The 16,909-nt window shown below is 43.3% G+C and overlaps 1 protein-coding gene across 9 annotated transcripts in view; it reads right to left on the reverse strand.

The window, feature by feature from the left end:
* The window catches only part of PLCE1 (phospholipase C epsilon 1), a 294,616-nt gene that overhangs the window by 74,998 nt on the left and 202,709 nt on the right, over positions 1-16,909 (reverse strand). For all 9 annotated transcript variants that reach the window (XM_070609753.1, XM_070609747.1, XM_070609739.1 and 6 more), the window contains 3 exons: positions 9,954-10,099; positions 4,247-4,505; positions 2,438-2,643 (listed from right to left, as the gene is read on the reverse strand). In XM_070609753.1, coding sequence (XP_070465854.1) covers positions 2,438-2,643; positions 4,247-4,505; positions 9,954-10,099 — 611 coding nt within the window. The remainder of the gene's footprint in view (positions 1-2,437; positions 2,644-4,246; positions 4,506-9,953; positions 10,100-16,909) is intronic.

A 16,909-nucleotide genomic window follows, 5' to 3' on the forward strand; every position in this document is an offset into this window, starting at 1 on the left:
CAGTGCTGGCTGCTCTGGTTTCAGTGGATTCTATTAAACACTCCACCCCCATCTTTTGTGTGCAGTGGTTCTTTCCAGAGTAGCAGACACTTGGGGTAAGGAAACTATTCCTGGAACTGAGGTACATAGGTTTCAGTGTGAGGGTTTCAACAGGAATTCACAGGTTTGTAAAAGAAATATTTGCATTCTTGTGCTTTTTTCCCTTCTAAGAGTGCTCACAAGCAGGAACTGGAAAATGGAAGTGGAAGGGCAATGTTCTTAGGTTGTCAATGGTAACATGTTTAGAAAGAGGACAAGAGAATAAGCAGAAAATTGGAAATAAAAATTTCATGAGAGGTGAAGTGATGAGGTAAGAAACATATCACTTGAAGGAATCCCAGGCAAGAGAGAAGGATGGTAAAGGTAAAGCTCAGAGTCTGGTCTCTGAGGCTCAATGAAAGGTAGCATTCCTAAAAGCATTTTAGCTTTTCTAAAATGACAATGAAGTTGACATCTTCAAGGTACGCTCCCATACCCACAAACACACACTTGGCCCCCAGTGAAGGTTGTTATGAGAGACAGCCATGTGAAATTCATGATTTCATCTATTCAGGGATGGTGTATCCCTTATAGTAGGATTTAGGAAAGGAATTTGGCCAGATCTCAGTATAAGGAAAAGGCATGCTTTTCCCAAACACCTGTCCCACTTTTCTTACAAATACTGTGAAACTTGTCATGAATCATGATTCCCTTTTTCCTTTGGCCACTAAGAATTCTCAGAACGAAATTTACTCACTGTAAAGACTGTATGGTATACACTTCAGTATGTTTCATTTTTTCCTATCCTTTTTGCCTTTTTCCTTAAGATCCTCAATTATTTATGTCTATTCTTATAAACATCAACAAAATCTTTTGTGGAAGGAGGTAGATATACGCAGATGGGTAGATACAGGTAGCTATAGATTAACTATTTAAATGGCTATGAGATGCTTCTTGTGTAGACATGTACTTATTTGTACATGATCCTCTCTCTCTAGATGGATTGCCACTAACATCAGCAAGCTGCTAGTCAGAAAACTTTCAAATAATCTTTAATTCGAGGTAAATTAAAAAAAAAAAGACACCAATTGTAGAAGTTACTTGTGAGACATTTGAGCTTTAGGGCTGAGACATTGTGGGGAGGGTAGTACCAGTTAATCTTTGAGCACCTGGGTCCTCCATGGGGATGAATGAGGAAGTGAGGTTTGGAAGAAAGCCCAAAGACTTGGGAGAAACCTGCAATAGAGGTTTACCTCCTTAAAACATAATAGCATTAGGGATTCAGACACAAGGTGTTCATTTCTGTGTTCGCACCAATTCTAAGGATCTAGCACTACAATTTCAAAGAAACTATTTGCTGAGAACACTGTCACCCTTCCCAGTGTAGGCTCACACACACACAGAGACAACCAGGAAAGGCTTTTGCAAAACAAATAGCAATGTCTTACAAACGTACACATGTGTGCATAAGGACTACAAGACAACTGCAAGGTATGACTCAGGAACACTGATCACAAATAAAACCATTCGTGGCTCTTTGCAGACCTCACAGTTTAGGATGGCGCCAAGGGATTCCTCCAGCTGGGCCAGGCTCTACCATTTGAGTTAGGCTTGACCATGAGTAAGTGGCCTTGAAGAGATGCGACGCACACCCCAAGACCCCTGATTTCTGAACTTCTCATTTGGTTGTGGGTAAGCCTGTCTGGCTAGACTGCAATGTCTGCTGATAAAGCAGCAACTGGAACAACTGAAGAACTACAAAGCTGCGGATGCCACCTCACAGAGCTAAGATTCTGAAAGTGAGATCCTTGAACCACCTGACTTAGAATCACCCAGAGTTTTGGGGGGAGCTGCTAAAAACACTGATTTCTGGGGGCCGGCCCTGTGGCTGAGTGGTTAAGTTCGCATGCTCTGTTTCAGTTGCCCAGCCTTTTGCTGGTTCAGACCCTGGGTGCGGACATGGCACTGCTCATCAAGCCATGCAGAGGTGGCGTCCCACATAGCAGAACTATAAGGACCCACAACTAGAATATACAACTATGTACTGGGGGCTTTTGGGGAGAAGAAGAAGAAGAAGGAAAAAAAGAGAAGTTTGGCAAAAGATGTTAGCTCAGGTGCTAATCTTTAAAAAAACACACACACACAAAAACCCACTGATTTCTGGGTATCACTCCAGCCCTACTAAATCAGTATATGTGATTTAAAAATATTTTAGTACTTGTCCCCGTGCCCCACTCAGTGATTAATAAAAACTATTTTTAAAGAAGCTATGAAATAAATAAAATATCATGGTCTGATCCTGAAATTTAATTTGTTGAGTTTTTAGAAATCGCAGGATAGCTTTAATTTTCTTTTCTTTTCTTTTTTTAAGAGATAGAAAGAAGAAATGAGCATCCTTCTTTTTAAATGTGAAACTTACTGCCATCTGGCTTTATCCTTCAAGGAATTTTTCCTAGAGCTGTTCCCTTCACTGGGGCTGTCCTCCTCCTCGGTCTCGAGACTTCGACTACAGCTTCTGATGATCTGAAAGATGCTGTTGACTGTGGACTCCTTCTCTGAATTCTTTAAGCCATTTTGTCCCACACGTTGTAAGAAATTATCTTGTCCACTATAATCAGCTACAAACTACAGAAAAATATATCGAGGATTTGTTATCACAACTTCCCATACTACATCTAAATAACATACTTGGCTGGGGAAACGAAATCATAATAGTCGTAAATAATGGCATTTGTGCCTATTTTATTGCAAAGCAAAAAAAAGAACCTCCAGGAAAAACATTTTTTCGTTTCACCACAAGAAATACCAAAACTCACTCTTATTTCCACTAAGGCAACTTTAGTCCCCCTAGGAATCAGCACTCCACTTCGAATTTACAACACAAAAAGCAATATTATTGCAAGGTTCCCTAGGGAGAAGATTAGCCACTTTACAGAGGAAGGGCAGGGTTATTTTATCCTTGTAGTGAGAACTGAGAAAAACCATGACGAAGTCTATTATTCTATGGAACTGGCTAAAATTACTGGAGCCCAAGGAAAACATTGAGAGGGGGTGACGTTTTTCTTAATTTCCCATATATCCTATGGTGACACAGAGGCTTCCTGGTGGTTTTTAAGTGCTTATTGTCTACATTCATGATCAGGAAGTTTCTCCCACCAGAGGTAAGAGCTGTAGCCAGGCAGCAAGATGTGGCGTTCCTTCCTTCCAAGACATGAGGGGCCGGTGTGGGTGCAACTTGGAGGGCTTGCTTTAAGCTTTCTCCTCCATTTCTTGCCCTTTTATCCCCCTCATAAGCCAGAGAGATGCAAGCTGGCAATGTTGCCTCTACCCGTCAGGAGCTCTTAAGTCTCCCTGACACCATGTGATGCCTTTGTTCCCAGGTGACACAGAAGAGGCTGAAGTTCTAGGGAAAATCTTCCCACTGCCACCGAGAAGGGGTGTATGTGAGTGTGTGAGAGAGAGAGTGTGTGTGCATGTGTGTGTGTAAGATCAGTAGTGGGTGCTGTTACCATGGTTGAGAATGAGTCTAGATTTGGGTTTGGGACTTCCAGGTATGGGACTCCTCAAAATTCTCCATAAAGTTCCCCCCATTTTAGTCTCTTCTTTCATTTATCAACACCACATAGGGAGTTTCCTTATCTTCTTTCAGTTTCTCAATGCCCCTTCTCTCCAATGCCCAAGCCCTGAGTCAGAGCTTACACGGTCCTCTCCACTCTGGGAGTCAGGAATGAGAATCGATAGACCTGGGAAGACTGAGGCAGCCTTGATCAGGACCCTAGAGCCTGTCTTTAGATGAGGCACCAGCATCTCCAGCGGCCTCTCAGTAAGGATCAAAGGAGGGCAGCACTGACTCCCCCCCCATTCTTTCCTCCGTTGATTCAGAAAAGTTAATACTCTCGCTTGACTTCCCTTATCCCTTGCATCCAGACATTCCCACCCAATAAGAGAGAAGAAAACCCTATCAACCCTTAAAAAAAATCAGAACACAACACCCATTTCCACTTGTATTTACATATTGTCCCATTAAAGGCTAACTTCACAATGTTAAGCCCCAAAGAGGGCTAGTTGGCACTTTTCTTTGGAACTTTCAAAGACCTCACTGTTATCCAACACAACAGTAATGACTGATAATCCTGGGTTCAAGAAGTTATCTCTTCTCACTTTAGTGAGTGATGAGCCAGGCGGCAACAACAACTCTTCAGATCATGAGGATTTGGAAAGGCCTCACCTCTAGAGTTTCTTCCTGGGAATTGTACCTCGGGCAAAGCTTCATGAGGCCGGAGGCTCCGTCGAGCGCTTCACACAGCTCCTTCAGAAACACCCCACAGAACGGAACCACCTTACAGCCGGGGATGTGCAGTGCCCGCGTCACCACCTTCCTGTACTCACAGGAAGATTCGTGCTGAGCCATGGCATCCTTCAGGCTCCTCATGGTCTCCAGGTCAGACTGGTCCATGAACTGCCACATTTTTAAAACTTTTCTTGACCTATGGCAAGTAAACAACATTTCTTTAGACAGAAGGAGAATAACATAGTTTATAGTTTACAGTAAATAGCCTAAATCCCATACAAATTCATTCTTTTTTGTCTAAGTTTCCTTTATGTTTTAATACTTATTTAGGATACATATCTCTACCTACTTTGCCAGGTACATATCTCTACCTACTTCCCTAAATGATGTGATTATTACTTTTATAAATTGAAAAACAAAATTAAATAGGACAGATACAAACAAAAACACATGTGGAAGGAGTTAATTTCGGAAGGTAGGCAATGAACTTAGGTTTAAGCTTGTCTGACAGCTATAGCCAAAAGGGAAAACTAATGGATAGCATGGTTTATACAAATATTTATGTAGGATTGCCTGCAGAAACACTGTCCGTTCATTCCTCTTGATCTTGCAAGCGCTGTCCTTGGATCAAGCCAGTCCCTCAGTGATACACATGAAGTCTGTTATGGCTTTTGTGGAACTGCTATTGCTGAATCCAGCTTTGACATTAAACCACTGGTCCATCCTGAGGGGTATTATTTTCAAGTATTATTTGCATAACAGGATGTTGAATGGACTTTTCCTATTTTGAAATGGCTGCTGAGAACAACAGGTGACAGTGTACCCCATCTTCTAAAGAGAGGCACCAGGCCGTCACAAGGGGTGTCCTAACTGCCCTGCCCTCAGTGAGCTCTAACCCTCCATCTGCTCATGCAGAGGAACTGGAGCTGAGGGGCAGCTAGGGAGTGTTTCTTTGGAGAGAGTTGTCAGAGCACTAAATGTAGAACGAGAAAAGCCACTCCAAGTGCAGGGGGCTTGAAGTCAACTCCACGGAGAGGGTGACCTGTGTCCTGGGCAGTGTGTTGATCACATAGACTGGTGTTGACTCTTGCCTACGAAAGCCTAGGCAAGATGAGAGGCTGCCAGGAGCTGCCCGAAGGCAACATGAGGGAGAAGGTTCCTGTGGGCACGTCTTGCATGTGCAGTCTGGGAGGGCAAAGCGCTCAGTGCTTCCTGTGAGTCAGGAGTGGACACTGTGAGAGGCAGCTGGACCTGAGCTATCTTGAAAGGCCTGCCTGCCACATGAGGTGGCCCTAGTGGAAAGAGTCTGTGAGGGCAGCACTTCCAGAGTTGGGTCCTGGGGATGGAGGGTGCATTGCCTCTTGCCAGGTAATGGTGCACTGGGAGGTACCTATTGGACAGGGGCTGGGGGAAGATGGAGGGAGTAATTAGGAAGAAACCCTATAAGCACCCCACACTGCTCTCTGTGGGAGCATCTAGGCCAGATTACAACTGTCCCAGTCAAGTAAGACCTTCATACCGTTTACCCTCCTCCCTTCGCCTCTCCTGCTCACTTTTTCTGCAGGGACCTTGAGCTGGAGGGAGAGGGAGAGAAAAGATAAACCATATCTTCCCGTCCTACTGCAGGTTTCTGAGACTAGCTGGGCTGCAAAGTGTGGGGAAAAGGAGAAGCTTTAAATTAAATGAGAGATTGAAATTTTGATTTAGATCAGACTGGCTGAAAAAAATCATTATGTAATATATAAGATATCCAAAAGACATGAAGAAGTACAACATGACAAACACCCATGCCCCAACCGCTCAGTTTGAAAAATAAAACACTGATAATACTGTTGAGGCCCCAGTGGACTCCTCCATGGGCACATACTCCTCCCTCCTTCACCAAAGGGGACCACAACTCTGATTTCAGGGTTCTCGTTCCCTTACAATTCTTTATACTCTTCCAACATGTGTATATATCGCCTAGCAGTTTGTAGAACTGTTAGTGTGCTTTTCAACTGTATGTAAATGGTGTCACACTATAGGTACTCTTAAGGCAACCTGCTTTTTTGCTCAGCCTTGTGTTTCTGAGATTCATTCATGCTCATGTGCTGAGACAGCTTATTAACCACACAAGTGACTGGGAAAGCTACAGGATCTCCCAAGGTATAATCCAGAATCAGGGGAGGGACAGCCAATTGGGCATGTGTAAAAGACAGTGAGGTCAGAAAAATAAAATTGTTTCCTGATTTCACCCCACTAAGTCCAGCTTGTCCTACAACTGTTTTCTTATAAGGTGGTGAGAATCACTTTTTGGGCATGAAATGGAGGTATAAATAAATAAAGTGAATAAATACATGAGCTATGGTTCTCATTATTTGATCATCCTTCTTTTCATGAGTAATGGAGTAGTCCTGGTACAATTGGGAGCAAAAGATAAACATCAGCAAAGATCAAAGATTTTTTGTTAGATTGAGAATTGACACTATTTTAAAACTTTTATTTCTTTTGTGATTATAAAGGTACTAGATGCTCATTGTAGAAAATCTGGAAAATACCAAAAATTTAGAAAATCCACCCACAGTTCTACCATTCACAGACAACATTAGGCATAGTTCCTTCCAGTATTCTATTTGTATCTGTCTGGTATAAATATTTTATAAATTTTGTTGTATAAATATTGCTGAGGGTATTAAGTATTGACAGCTTTATTCCCAGATGTTTTTATGCCTTATATACTACTTGTTTTCCAATGGTATTAAAAATTTTTCATAAACATAATTTTGGGTGGCTAAATAATCTTCCATTGTATGAATGCATTACATTATTTTCTTCATTTTTCCATTCTTGTTCATTTGGGTTATTTTAAATTGACACCATGATTATGTGAAATGAATAATGGAAGCTTCAGCTAAATTGGAGTCAGGAACGCCTATAGGGGGAGCTCTCACCTCCTATTGTACATAGTCAATTACTTCAAACAGGAAGAGATGTAGCTTGCATCTTAGACAGGAAGGCGTTTGTTACTTCACTCTACAGCAGGAGGAAGATTTCTCTCCCTGCCCAGCAACAGCTCAGCCAATGAGAAGCACCACAGCTAAGCCAGTGAGAAGCTGTCACCACCCTGAACTCTCACTTTACTCCAATGAACTTTCTTTTAGAACAGTCCCTCCCTTTTCCTCTCCCCCTTTTGCTCTATAAAAGTAAGCCCCTTCCTTTGTTTCTCTGGATTTGCCTGTGGTCCACCCATAACACATACATCCCAAATTGCAATTCTTTTGGCTCTTCCTGAATAAACTTGTTGTACGGGTAAAACAATTGGATAATGTACTGTTTAAGTTGACAAGTAAACATTGTTATATGTAAATCTTCATATTTCTAATCATTTCCTTTAGACAGTTGAGAATTTAGTTTAAGGAAGCAAAATGTAAAATGTCCATAGAAAACTAAAGTCATTTAACAGTGTTTGCTCCCCCTTCACATGTACTTGCTTCAAAAAATGAAAAACTTTAGTTATCTTGATGTAGTTAAATTACTTATAATCGAAATATTTTCAAGCCTGAAATTGTACACACAAGCTCTGCCTCTACAATCATTCTATCATAAGAACATCTAGAAACTTATCTTGTGTATATTGTTCCAGCAAAAGAGCTATTAAACACGGTACTTTTACCCACATATTTGTAAAGATCAGTTTTAAGCCAAATATAGGAGCATGACTAGGTGGCAATAGGTCTGGGGTGTAAGACAAAACGCACAGGAATTACTGGTAAGGTTTAGCCTGGTCTGAGGTTATTCCTCATTTAAGGGAGAATCACCTGGCTCTGCGGTCTTCTTGGATTTTGAATCCAAACTTGGATCCAAACAAAGTTGGGTTTGAAAGTCACATTCACTCAAGGTCTTCATGGGTCATTGAGGCCATTCTTGTATCAAGAGAATCTAATACATGGTACGTGGCAGCCAGCCTCCAAGATGGCGCCCAATGATCCACACCTCCTGGTGTAGTATAGTCCTATCTACAATGAACCAGTGCTGGTGCTAAGTGACCAGTACAATATGGCAGAAGTGACAGTGTGTGACTTCTGAGGCTAGGACATAAAAGGCACTGCAGCTTCTGCCTTGCTCGCTTGGATGGTTCACTTTGGAGGGAGCCAGCCACCATGCTGTGAGGACAGAAGAGAGGAAGTGAGGTCCCCAGCCAACAGCCAGCACCAACTTGCCAGTCAAACACAGAAGGATAATCATTACTAAAACAGAACTATTTTTATCATAATATGATCATTCTTCTTTTTTTAAAAAAAAATAGAAAAGTAGCAGGTTCTTTGTAGAAAATTTATCACAAAGAGAATCAAATCATCTGAATATAGCCTTTTGTTCTCCCAGTATTTTCTCTATTTTTATCTTCTTTTGAGCCATGCCTGGTACATTTGTGTGATCATTTTAAATGCCAATGACATGATTATTTGAGTTTATTCTTAGTTAAGAAAACTCAAAAAGGACAAAAAAATTTCCACCTCTGAGAATTTTCCTCTCCTCCCTCAATCCTGCATCCCTATGTAGGGACATGGAGAATCAAAGAAAAATCTTGATAACGTTATAAAGCAGGATCTATTTATAGTGAGAACCCTCACTGGGAAGGTCAACAGACAACAGTAAGAATAACAGTAATAGGTTCTCTTTATGAAGTCTTACTATATGCCAGCCACTTTACATTATCTCACTAAATCCTACATGAAGAGATAGGTGCTTTTTTATTATAATCTCCATTTTGCAGATGAAGAAACTGAGACTCGGTGAGGTCAAGCCATTTGTCCAGATTACACAGGCATTCTGTGGGGGAGCCAGGATTTGATTCCCTGTTATTCTGACTCAACAGCTCATGCCCTTCTTCCTCACCCCACAATGCCTCCCACAAGAGTGAAGGGCAGCTACTTTATGCCAGGTAACTGAGGCTGCAAGGGAATAAGGCAGGAGACTTTATTGACAGCATGGTGATCTTATTATTAGGTTGATGGAGAAGACATGAGAGCAGCATATCACAGAGGTGAAGGGCCGGGCTCTGAAATCAAGGCTGCCTGCATTCATGTCCCACCCATACCACGTGACCTTGGGTGAATGACTTAACCTCTCCTACCTTTAGTTTCTTCTTTTGTATAATGCAGTAATAATAATAGCATCTACCTCAAAATATTGTTCAGAGAATTAAAAGATTTAACGCATGGAACATGCTTAGCCCAATGCTTGACACCCAGTAGGTGTTCAATAAAAATGAGAGCTAACATTACTGAATGCTTATTATCAATGTTAGCCACTGTCATGTTGGGAGCTTACAGTGCTGGGGCAATTCATAAGGCAGAGCTGGGAAGAGATAGAAGACAGTGCGATTTACAGGGCAGGAAGGGGAAGAGTGGGACCAGTAAAGGGGCTGATGGAGTGATGCAATCAGGTAATTTTACTCAGCTTGGCCAAGACACAGCTAATTCAGATGCTGAATTCTGCAGCATCTTTGAGGGACGGAGCTAGCAGAGGATAATATATTTCCTGAAATAATCACTACCAATTACCTGGTTTGGGTAAGTGTGGTTACCAGGGCAATTAATTCAGCGTCATTCAGCTGGTTAAGAGGAAACTGTGCCCAGATAATCATATTCCCCACCACCTGTACCTGAGGCCAGCCAAGAACTCCATGACAGCATTGTAGTTGCCCATGTTCCAGCAGCATTTGGCCACATGCACCAAATATGAGAAGACTTCCCGCTTCTCCTCCATGGAGCCCGCGGTGAGGATCAGCCACGTTACCCAGGAGCTCACCTGGAAAATGCAAAGAGGGGCATCCACTGAAACTTTGTCCCAGAAGCTTGGTAAATATTTTTTTTTACAAGAAAACGGTTTTTCTCTTTTTAAAAATCAGTGTAGGGTTAGGAAATGAAGGACTCAGCCAAGAGATTGACATGAAGCTCAGCTCCGTCACTGCTTTGCAGTGGGATTCTGGGAAACCACTTCACCTCTCTGTACTCCTCATCTTCATCTTTCAAATACGAAGGCTGAAAGGTAATTCATAAAATCCCTCTTGATCTATAAAATTCCACGAGATTAAGTCCTAAGGATAATCTTGATTTAAATATATTTGATTGATGGACAGCAAGATTAAATGCAATCAATGCACTTAGCACAAACGAAAGACCATTTATCAAGTAGTAAAATACATGAGATCATATATTACGTATTATGATACATAATATTATAATATCATATATGTAAAAAGGCAGAAATACATGTATTTTTGAACCGTCTTTTACAAATGCATTCTCTATTATGTTCCTCAAATGACTAAATAATAATGAGGGGAACAAACACTTATATAGCACTATGTGCCAGGAACTGTTCTAAGCACTTTACATAAGTTAACTCACTTATGTCTCACAACAATCCTAAGAGTCAGGGACTATTATTCTCCTCATTTTGTAGAGGAGGCAACTGAGGCACAGAAGGCCTAAGAGACTTGCTCAAGGTCCCCAACCAAAAGGTGGCAAAACGTGCATTGGAACTGAGGTGTGTGTCCCCGAGGTGGCACTATTCACCACTCACTCAATGCCTAAAGTGTATATGCCACCTCTACTGTCCTCCAGCTCTAGGCTTAACTTATTCTAATGTGACTTGTTTTTTCTACCACACAGACTGGAGTATGATATTAATAATAATCTACTACTACAGTCCCCCCTTTATGATCTGCAGCCTCAAAATCCTCTGCTGAACCTCTAAGGTTATTTTGCTGCTACCTAGACTTTGGTGCGTGGACACTCGTGTTCACTTAAGTTACTTTCTTTGGCTAATGTCTGGGCACATTTGTTAACAAACCAAAGCTTTGGTTTCAACCCCACATGGCCATTAGCTGCGTTTAGTTCAGCAACAGTGCTGAAACCCGGGGAACAACTCATTTCCCCGGCCTGAGCGTGGGTGAGGCCTGAACGCAGAGGTCATGGTGACCCATGACAAATGCAGGAAGAAAAGAGTTCAAGGTCTATGGCAGGCTGCCCCTCCTCCCCCAGTCAATAAAATGATAGGAATGAATGGTATTTAGTGTTGGCAGAGGGCAGTCCAACCCCACTTTTTCCAGATCAGGAATCTATGGCTCATGGGAGAGTGACTTTCCAAGGTCACAATTCTAATTGATGTCAAAACTAGGACTCCCACTCTGGTGCTCTTTCATCTGATGAAGGATGACAGTTTCTTTAAATTTGGCACTGCTTAGGTCCTTCTAAGCACTCAATAAGGGCTTCACATTTGAAGACAGAGCTGGAATAAAAGGAGAAGATACCGAGAAGAGTACCAAAAAATGATTAAAGTAGTGAAAAAAGCCGAACAGAAGAGACTGAAGCTGAACACCTCTTTCCTCTCCCCACCCAGAAACAAATAGGGAAATAGTAGCCACAGGGAGTTTCAGCGATAAAACAGCTTCCTACTCTGGTACCAGCCAGCAGCACTGCAGTAATAATCTGCCTCTTCCCTTCTGAAATCGGCTAAAGCAAAATGTGATGGGCTGCCTGCCACCCCTGAGGCCAGCCCCAGCCCAGTGGGCTCCAAGCACACACCTCTGATCTCTGCCGGCTCTGAACTTTGCTGGGCCCTCAGGCAAAACCAGGAGAAGAGGTCTGGACTCAGCTCCCTAGGATGAGCCCTGGTCCAGATACCCTGCAAGGAATTCAGAGCCTTTGGGGAAGATAACCATCAGTTCCGATCTCCTGTGACTGCTTTGAGTACACAGGAACCCTTGGGATTCCCAGAGCCAGCCGCTCTCGAAGCTATGGGCAGTCCCTTGCTCAGTGTCTCCATGCCTTGTCCTCTTACCCAGTTTACCCAGTAAACAGTCACCTCCGTGAAACTCTGGCTCACTAGAGCAAGACATTATTTGGCCAATAGCGACTGAGTGCCGTTAGTGCTTCTGTCCGAGTCTTCCTTTAGTGTGATCCGCTTTTGGTGAGCCCTATCATGCTGCAGGAAATCACCAGTGAACACTTAGAATCATAAAATCATCGACTCTTTGAGCTAGAAATTCAAACCCATCTCTTAACAACAACAATAACAAAAGAAATCTTGGAAAGTTCAAGTGGTTACTCAAAGATACCCAATTCATGAGTTCTTAAGGCCTATGGCTAGATTCTTTCTATGTCTTTAGCTCTTTTTCTGTTGAAATTGACGGCAAATCAGTGTCTCTGGAGTCATTGTTCGTTCAGGCTATCCTGGCACCACACAGTAACTTATTAGTCCAGGGGCCTGAAAGGGTTAAGTCATCGTGGCCTGGACAGGCCTGCGTCACAGAGCAGGTGCAGACCACCACATGTTTTGTGCCTCCATCCTGACCATGCATCCAGATTTATTTCCTATCAGTCAAACCATTTTCCATATACTTTCCCACAATGCTAGGAAAAAAATAGCGATACCGTATTTCACATGGAAACCTAATTTAAACCAACTGTTCCATCTCCGAGCGTGAGTCCCCAGGGCCTGGTTGTTGAGATCATGTAAGCACTCTTATCATAAACATAAACACACACACACACAGCGCCCAACATCTGCTTACCGACTTCAGGGACAATTCTCATCACAGCCTAATATTAGTCATAATTTCACAGGTATTAAACGATCAGAGTGTCATCACTAATTACGGAAAATAAAAGACACAAAAACGAAACAAGGATTCAGCGATGATGTAAAATGTTGCCTGAAGCATAAAGGGTGGTCACATTTACTAAGTAGAAAATGGGGTGTGTTGCCAATCCAGAAAGAATTTCAGGACACTGAAATCACACAGGAAAACAAAAATCGCATACATATAAAGTCCTACGACTCAGTCATAGGGAGCACCCCCAGAGTAGAAAGGTGTTAGATGTAACAGATTATCTTGATTTATTTCAACGGTCAGTACACAATAAAGAGAGAACCTGGCCCCCAACCTAAGTCTTCCAGAGTTCCTCTCAGAGGCTCTGTGCTCACCCTGACGACCCTGACCCCTTGGTACATGCCTATAACTCCTCCACAACTTCTGCCCCCAAATGTTTTTGCCTTCCTTCACTTGTCTTTCTCAGGACTCTTAGGCCTCGCCAAATGGAACAGCTTGCTCTCTCTCTCACATCAAATACCTTATTGGCAACACACAAGCTCAGTTTGGAAGGAACGTTCTTGCTCCGTGTAAAATGACCTTTCCTTGCTCCACCGTGTCTTGCCCGTGTCCTGTGTAAAGCTGAATTCTTACTTGGCCCACCAGGGCCCTGTCTGTCCTCCAACTTCACCTTGGCTCTCCCCACCATCCCTGCTTTTAGCGGGTGTCCAAGGCTTTTTCCCAACTCAGGGATCTTGTACTGGTTGTTCCTTCTATGAAGGCTTCCTCTACTCCCCCACCTTTGATTTAGCCAATGCCTACTTATCCTTTAGGCAGAACTGCCCTTAGACGCAGAAATCAGGATCCCTGCCCGGGACCCAGTGCTCTAGAAGGCCCACGCTGGCTCATTCAGCTATGCCCCTCTCCAGAGTGAGAAGCCTGTGTGGTGCGGGGAACATGTCTGCCCAGCGGCTGTGCTCCCCCTTCCAGATCATTCAGCCCTTTAGACTCAGGACTCCCAAATTCCCTCTCCAAACAGCCCCAAGCCCACATCTTAGCCTGCGAGGGGACTTTCATCTGGATCATTCCTCGTAGATCATAATTCTAGGCCTGAAGGCTGGCCAAGGGGCAGTTGTGTGTAGATGGAGTTTGAACTTGAGACCTGAGGAGTCCACACACAGGCATATGAGCCAGGACGGAAAGAGAAGGTGGGCAGGCCATGGGCTGGGGCCTCCTTTGTACTTCGTCCCAGCTCCTCTAAAGTCAAGGGCAGGGCTGTCTTTAGGGATCTGATGAAAGCATCACTTTCTTGAGTAGGCCTGCTCTGACATCCCACCTAGACTAGGTCCTTATGCTGTGCATTATGTGATGCCCCTATGTCTCCTTGACCGCAGACCTCCTGAACAGTTAGCCTTGTGTTCCCTAAAAGGCAGATATCTGTTCTGCTGTGCTCACCAGCAGCAGTATCCACTGCCAGTGCTTAATGAGATTTGGTGAATGAGTGGATGTGACCTCCCCTAGGAAGGCTTTTCCGATCGCTCACCTAGCACCTCCCATTCGACTTCTTCTGTTTCTCTTTGACTTAATGTTAGACCTTGAGTCCAACATTCCGTCTGCACTTGGATTCTCACTGCTGCATGGATTTGTGTCTGGTTTATTTTTGTTACATTTGTGTGCCTGACTCTTTCACATGGATCTGTTCTGTCTACCCCACCATCCTTACGTCCTCAAGGACAGAGACCATCTTTCCCACATCTCCAGTGTGGGGATGCTCAGTGGCTCTGACCGACAGGCAGGCCACCCAGAGTCCCAGGAGGCCATGGGCAGAGAGGATTCTCAGTCCCCAGATGGTCAGGGATTATATTTGGGAAAAGGCCTGAATGCTTCCTACTACTGTTCCCAAGTCCAGAAAAACGGGACAAATGACTTTCTGCCAAAAAGTTTTTTTTTGACTATGCTAAGCAGAAGTTGTCCTAGAAAGATGATCCTTTTAATGGGTATCTGGTCACCCTAACTGCAAAGGCTGGGCTCAAATGGTGAAATCTAAAGAAGACAGTGGTAGTCTAGACAAAGCGACTCTGAAGTAGTTTATGTGAGTACACATCTACACCTGCCCTCCATGGGGCTTTACTAAAACAACCCGTGAACTAGAGTGTGTGGGCATGCACATGCACACAACACATTGGCAGCCACACACACCCACCCCCGCCCCCCGCCCAGGCAGCACTCCACAACGTGGAGCACGGGCACCAGAATCTCTGGTGGTGGTAGAGTGTTTGTGCAAATGCAGATTCCGAGGTCTCACCCAGACCTGGAAACCAGACTAAGAGCGGGGCCCAAGAATCTGCATTTTTAGATGACTCCCTGGTATTTCTGACTCACACTTAAATGAGAAGTATCCCAGGGGTTCAGCGTCCCTTTCTGTACCCTGAGCCTCAAGTCCGAGCTCAGGCATCATGTCTGTCGTACCAGGCCAACACTGTAAGTCACCGGCTCTGTAACTGCACTGGAGACTGGGGTTGTGACCCGTGTGGAACTAGGAAGAGAAGCCAGAGGAAGGCAGCACCGCACAGCGGTGGAGAACACAGGCACCGGAGTTGAGAGAACCTGTGTTTAGCTTGGGTTCCACTGTTGCCTTGTGCATGTCCCTGAGGCAAGCCACCCAACCCATCAGTCTTAACTCCCTCTTCAGTAAAATGGGAATAATAATATTTTCCTCAACAAATTATCGTGGGGGAGAAACTGCAGACTGTTATCTAAAGATCTCAACATGATGCTTGGTGTGTGGTTAGGGGCTCAATAAATGTTTACTATTGTGACTGCTGCTGCTGCTACTACTATTAACAGTGTTACCTGAATTGTAAAGGAGCTGAATTCCAGGAAACAGAATACAGAAATCCAGAAGAAAGGAATGTCTAAGCACCAATTCTAACCTCGACAAGGCTGGACCAGGAAGAATCTGTGATTGCCTTGAGAAGGGTTTGTGCCCTGAGCACAGCCTTTCCTAACAGAAGGGTAACACACATTTCCTTTTCTTTTCATTGGAATCATAAACTGCAAAGATATGAGCCTGGAGCTATCAACAGCTGTCTTTGCCACAATATCAAGAGAGCTAACGTGAGAATGAAGCCAACACAAAAGAAAGATGAAGATGGATTCCTGAGGACATTAGTCAGATTCCTAGATCCAGCCATACTTGAAGCCCTCTGAAGATGCCATGTATATAAACCAAAAAATTTCCTTTTTTTCTGTTTGAGCAGGTTTGAATTGAGTTGCTGTTACCTCGCAACTGAAAAAAAGAGCCTTGACAAATATATCTTGGCTTGAGATGACCCTCTCTCTTCTAACAAACACTTACTGAGTAACTACTACATACTGTACACCATGCTGGATACTAATAAACAAGACAGACACGGTCTCTGCCCCTGGAGAGCTTGGAGCCTCATGGAGGAAAATAACATAAGTAATTAAATAGTAGTATGGTTGATATTATGATTGGGTAAGTACCAGGTCAACTTTACCCATTTATATCCTACCATCTTTGGAAGTCCGGTCTTTCTACCACTCCTTGGTCCCAGTTGCCTTCCCAAAGCACTTATTTATAACTCTATAACAGTGTTTATTCTTTCCACAAACAGTTACTGCATGACTAGGAATTTGCCAGGAACTATGCTAGGCATGGGGGCAGGAAGGCTGGGAGTAAGTATAAGAAAAGGAAGAGCATGCTCTGCCTTGCAGTGAAGTCAGTTGCATATATGTCCACCTTCTCTAAACTGTCAGCTCCTGAGGATAGAGTCCATAGTATTTGGCCACCTTTCTACTTTTTGCAAAATGTCTTGCCCATAGTTTGCAAAAAATACTTGTTTATTCTCAAATTCTTCAACTATAAATTCCCTAAATACTTGGAAATCAGGTTCTAAATTCACTGGAATTATTTACTGTTTTCAAATCAACTGGGGGAAATATTTTGACTTAGGTATGCAAACACCATTTCTAGTTAAATGGACTGCAGAGAATTGCCA

The sequence above is a fragment of the Equus przewalskii genome, chromosome 1 (assembly GCF_037783145.1).
Source record: "Equus przewalskii isolate Varuska chromosome 1, EquPr2, whole genome shotgun sequence".
Classification (NCBI taxonomy): domain Eukaryota; kingdom Metazoa; phylum Chordata; class Mammalia; order Perissodactyla; family Equidae; genus Equus; species Equus przewalskii.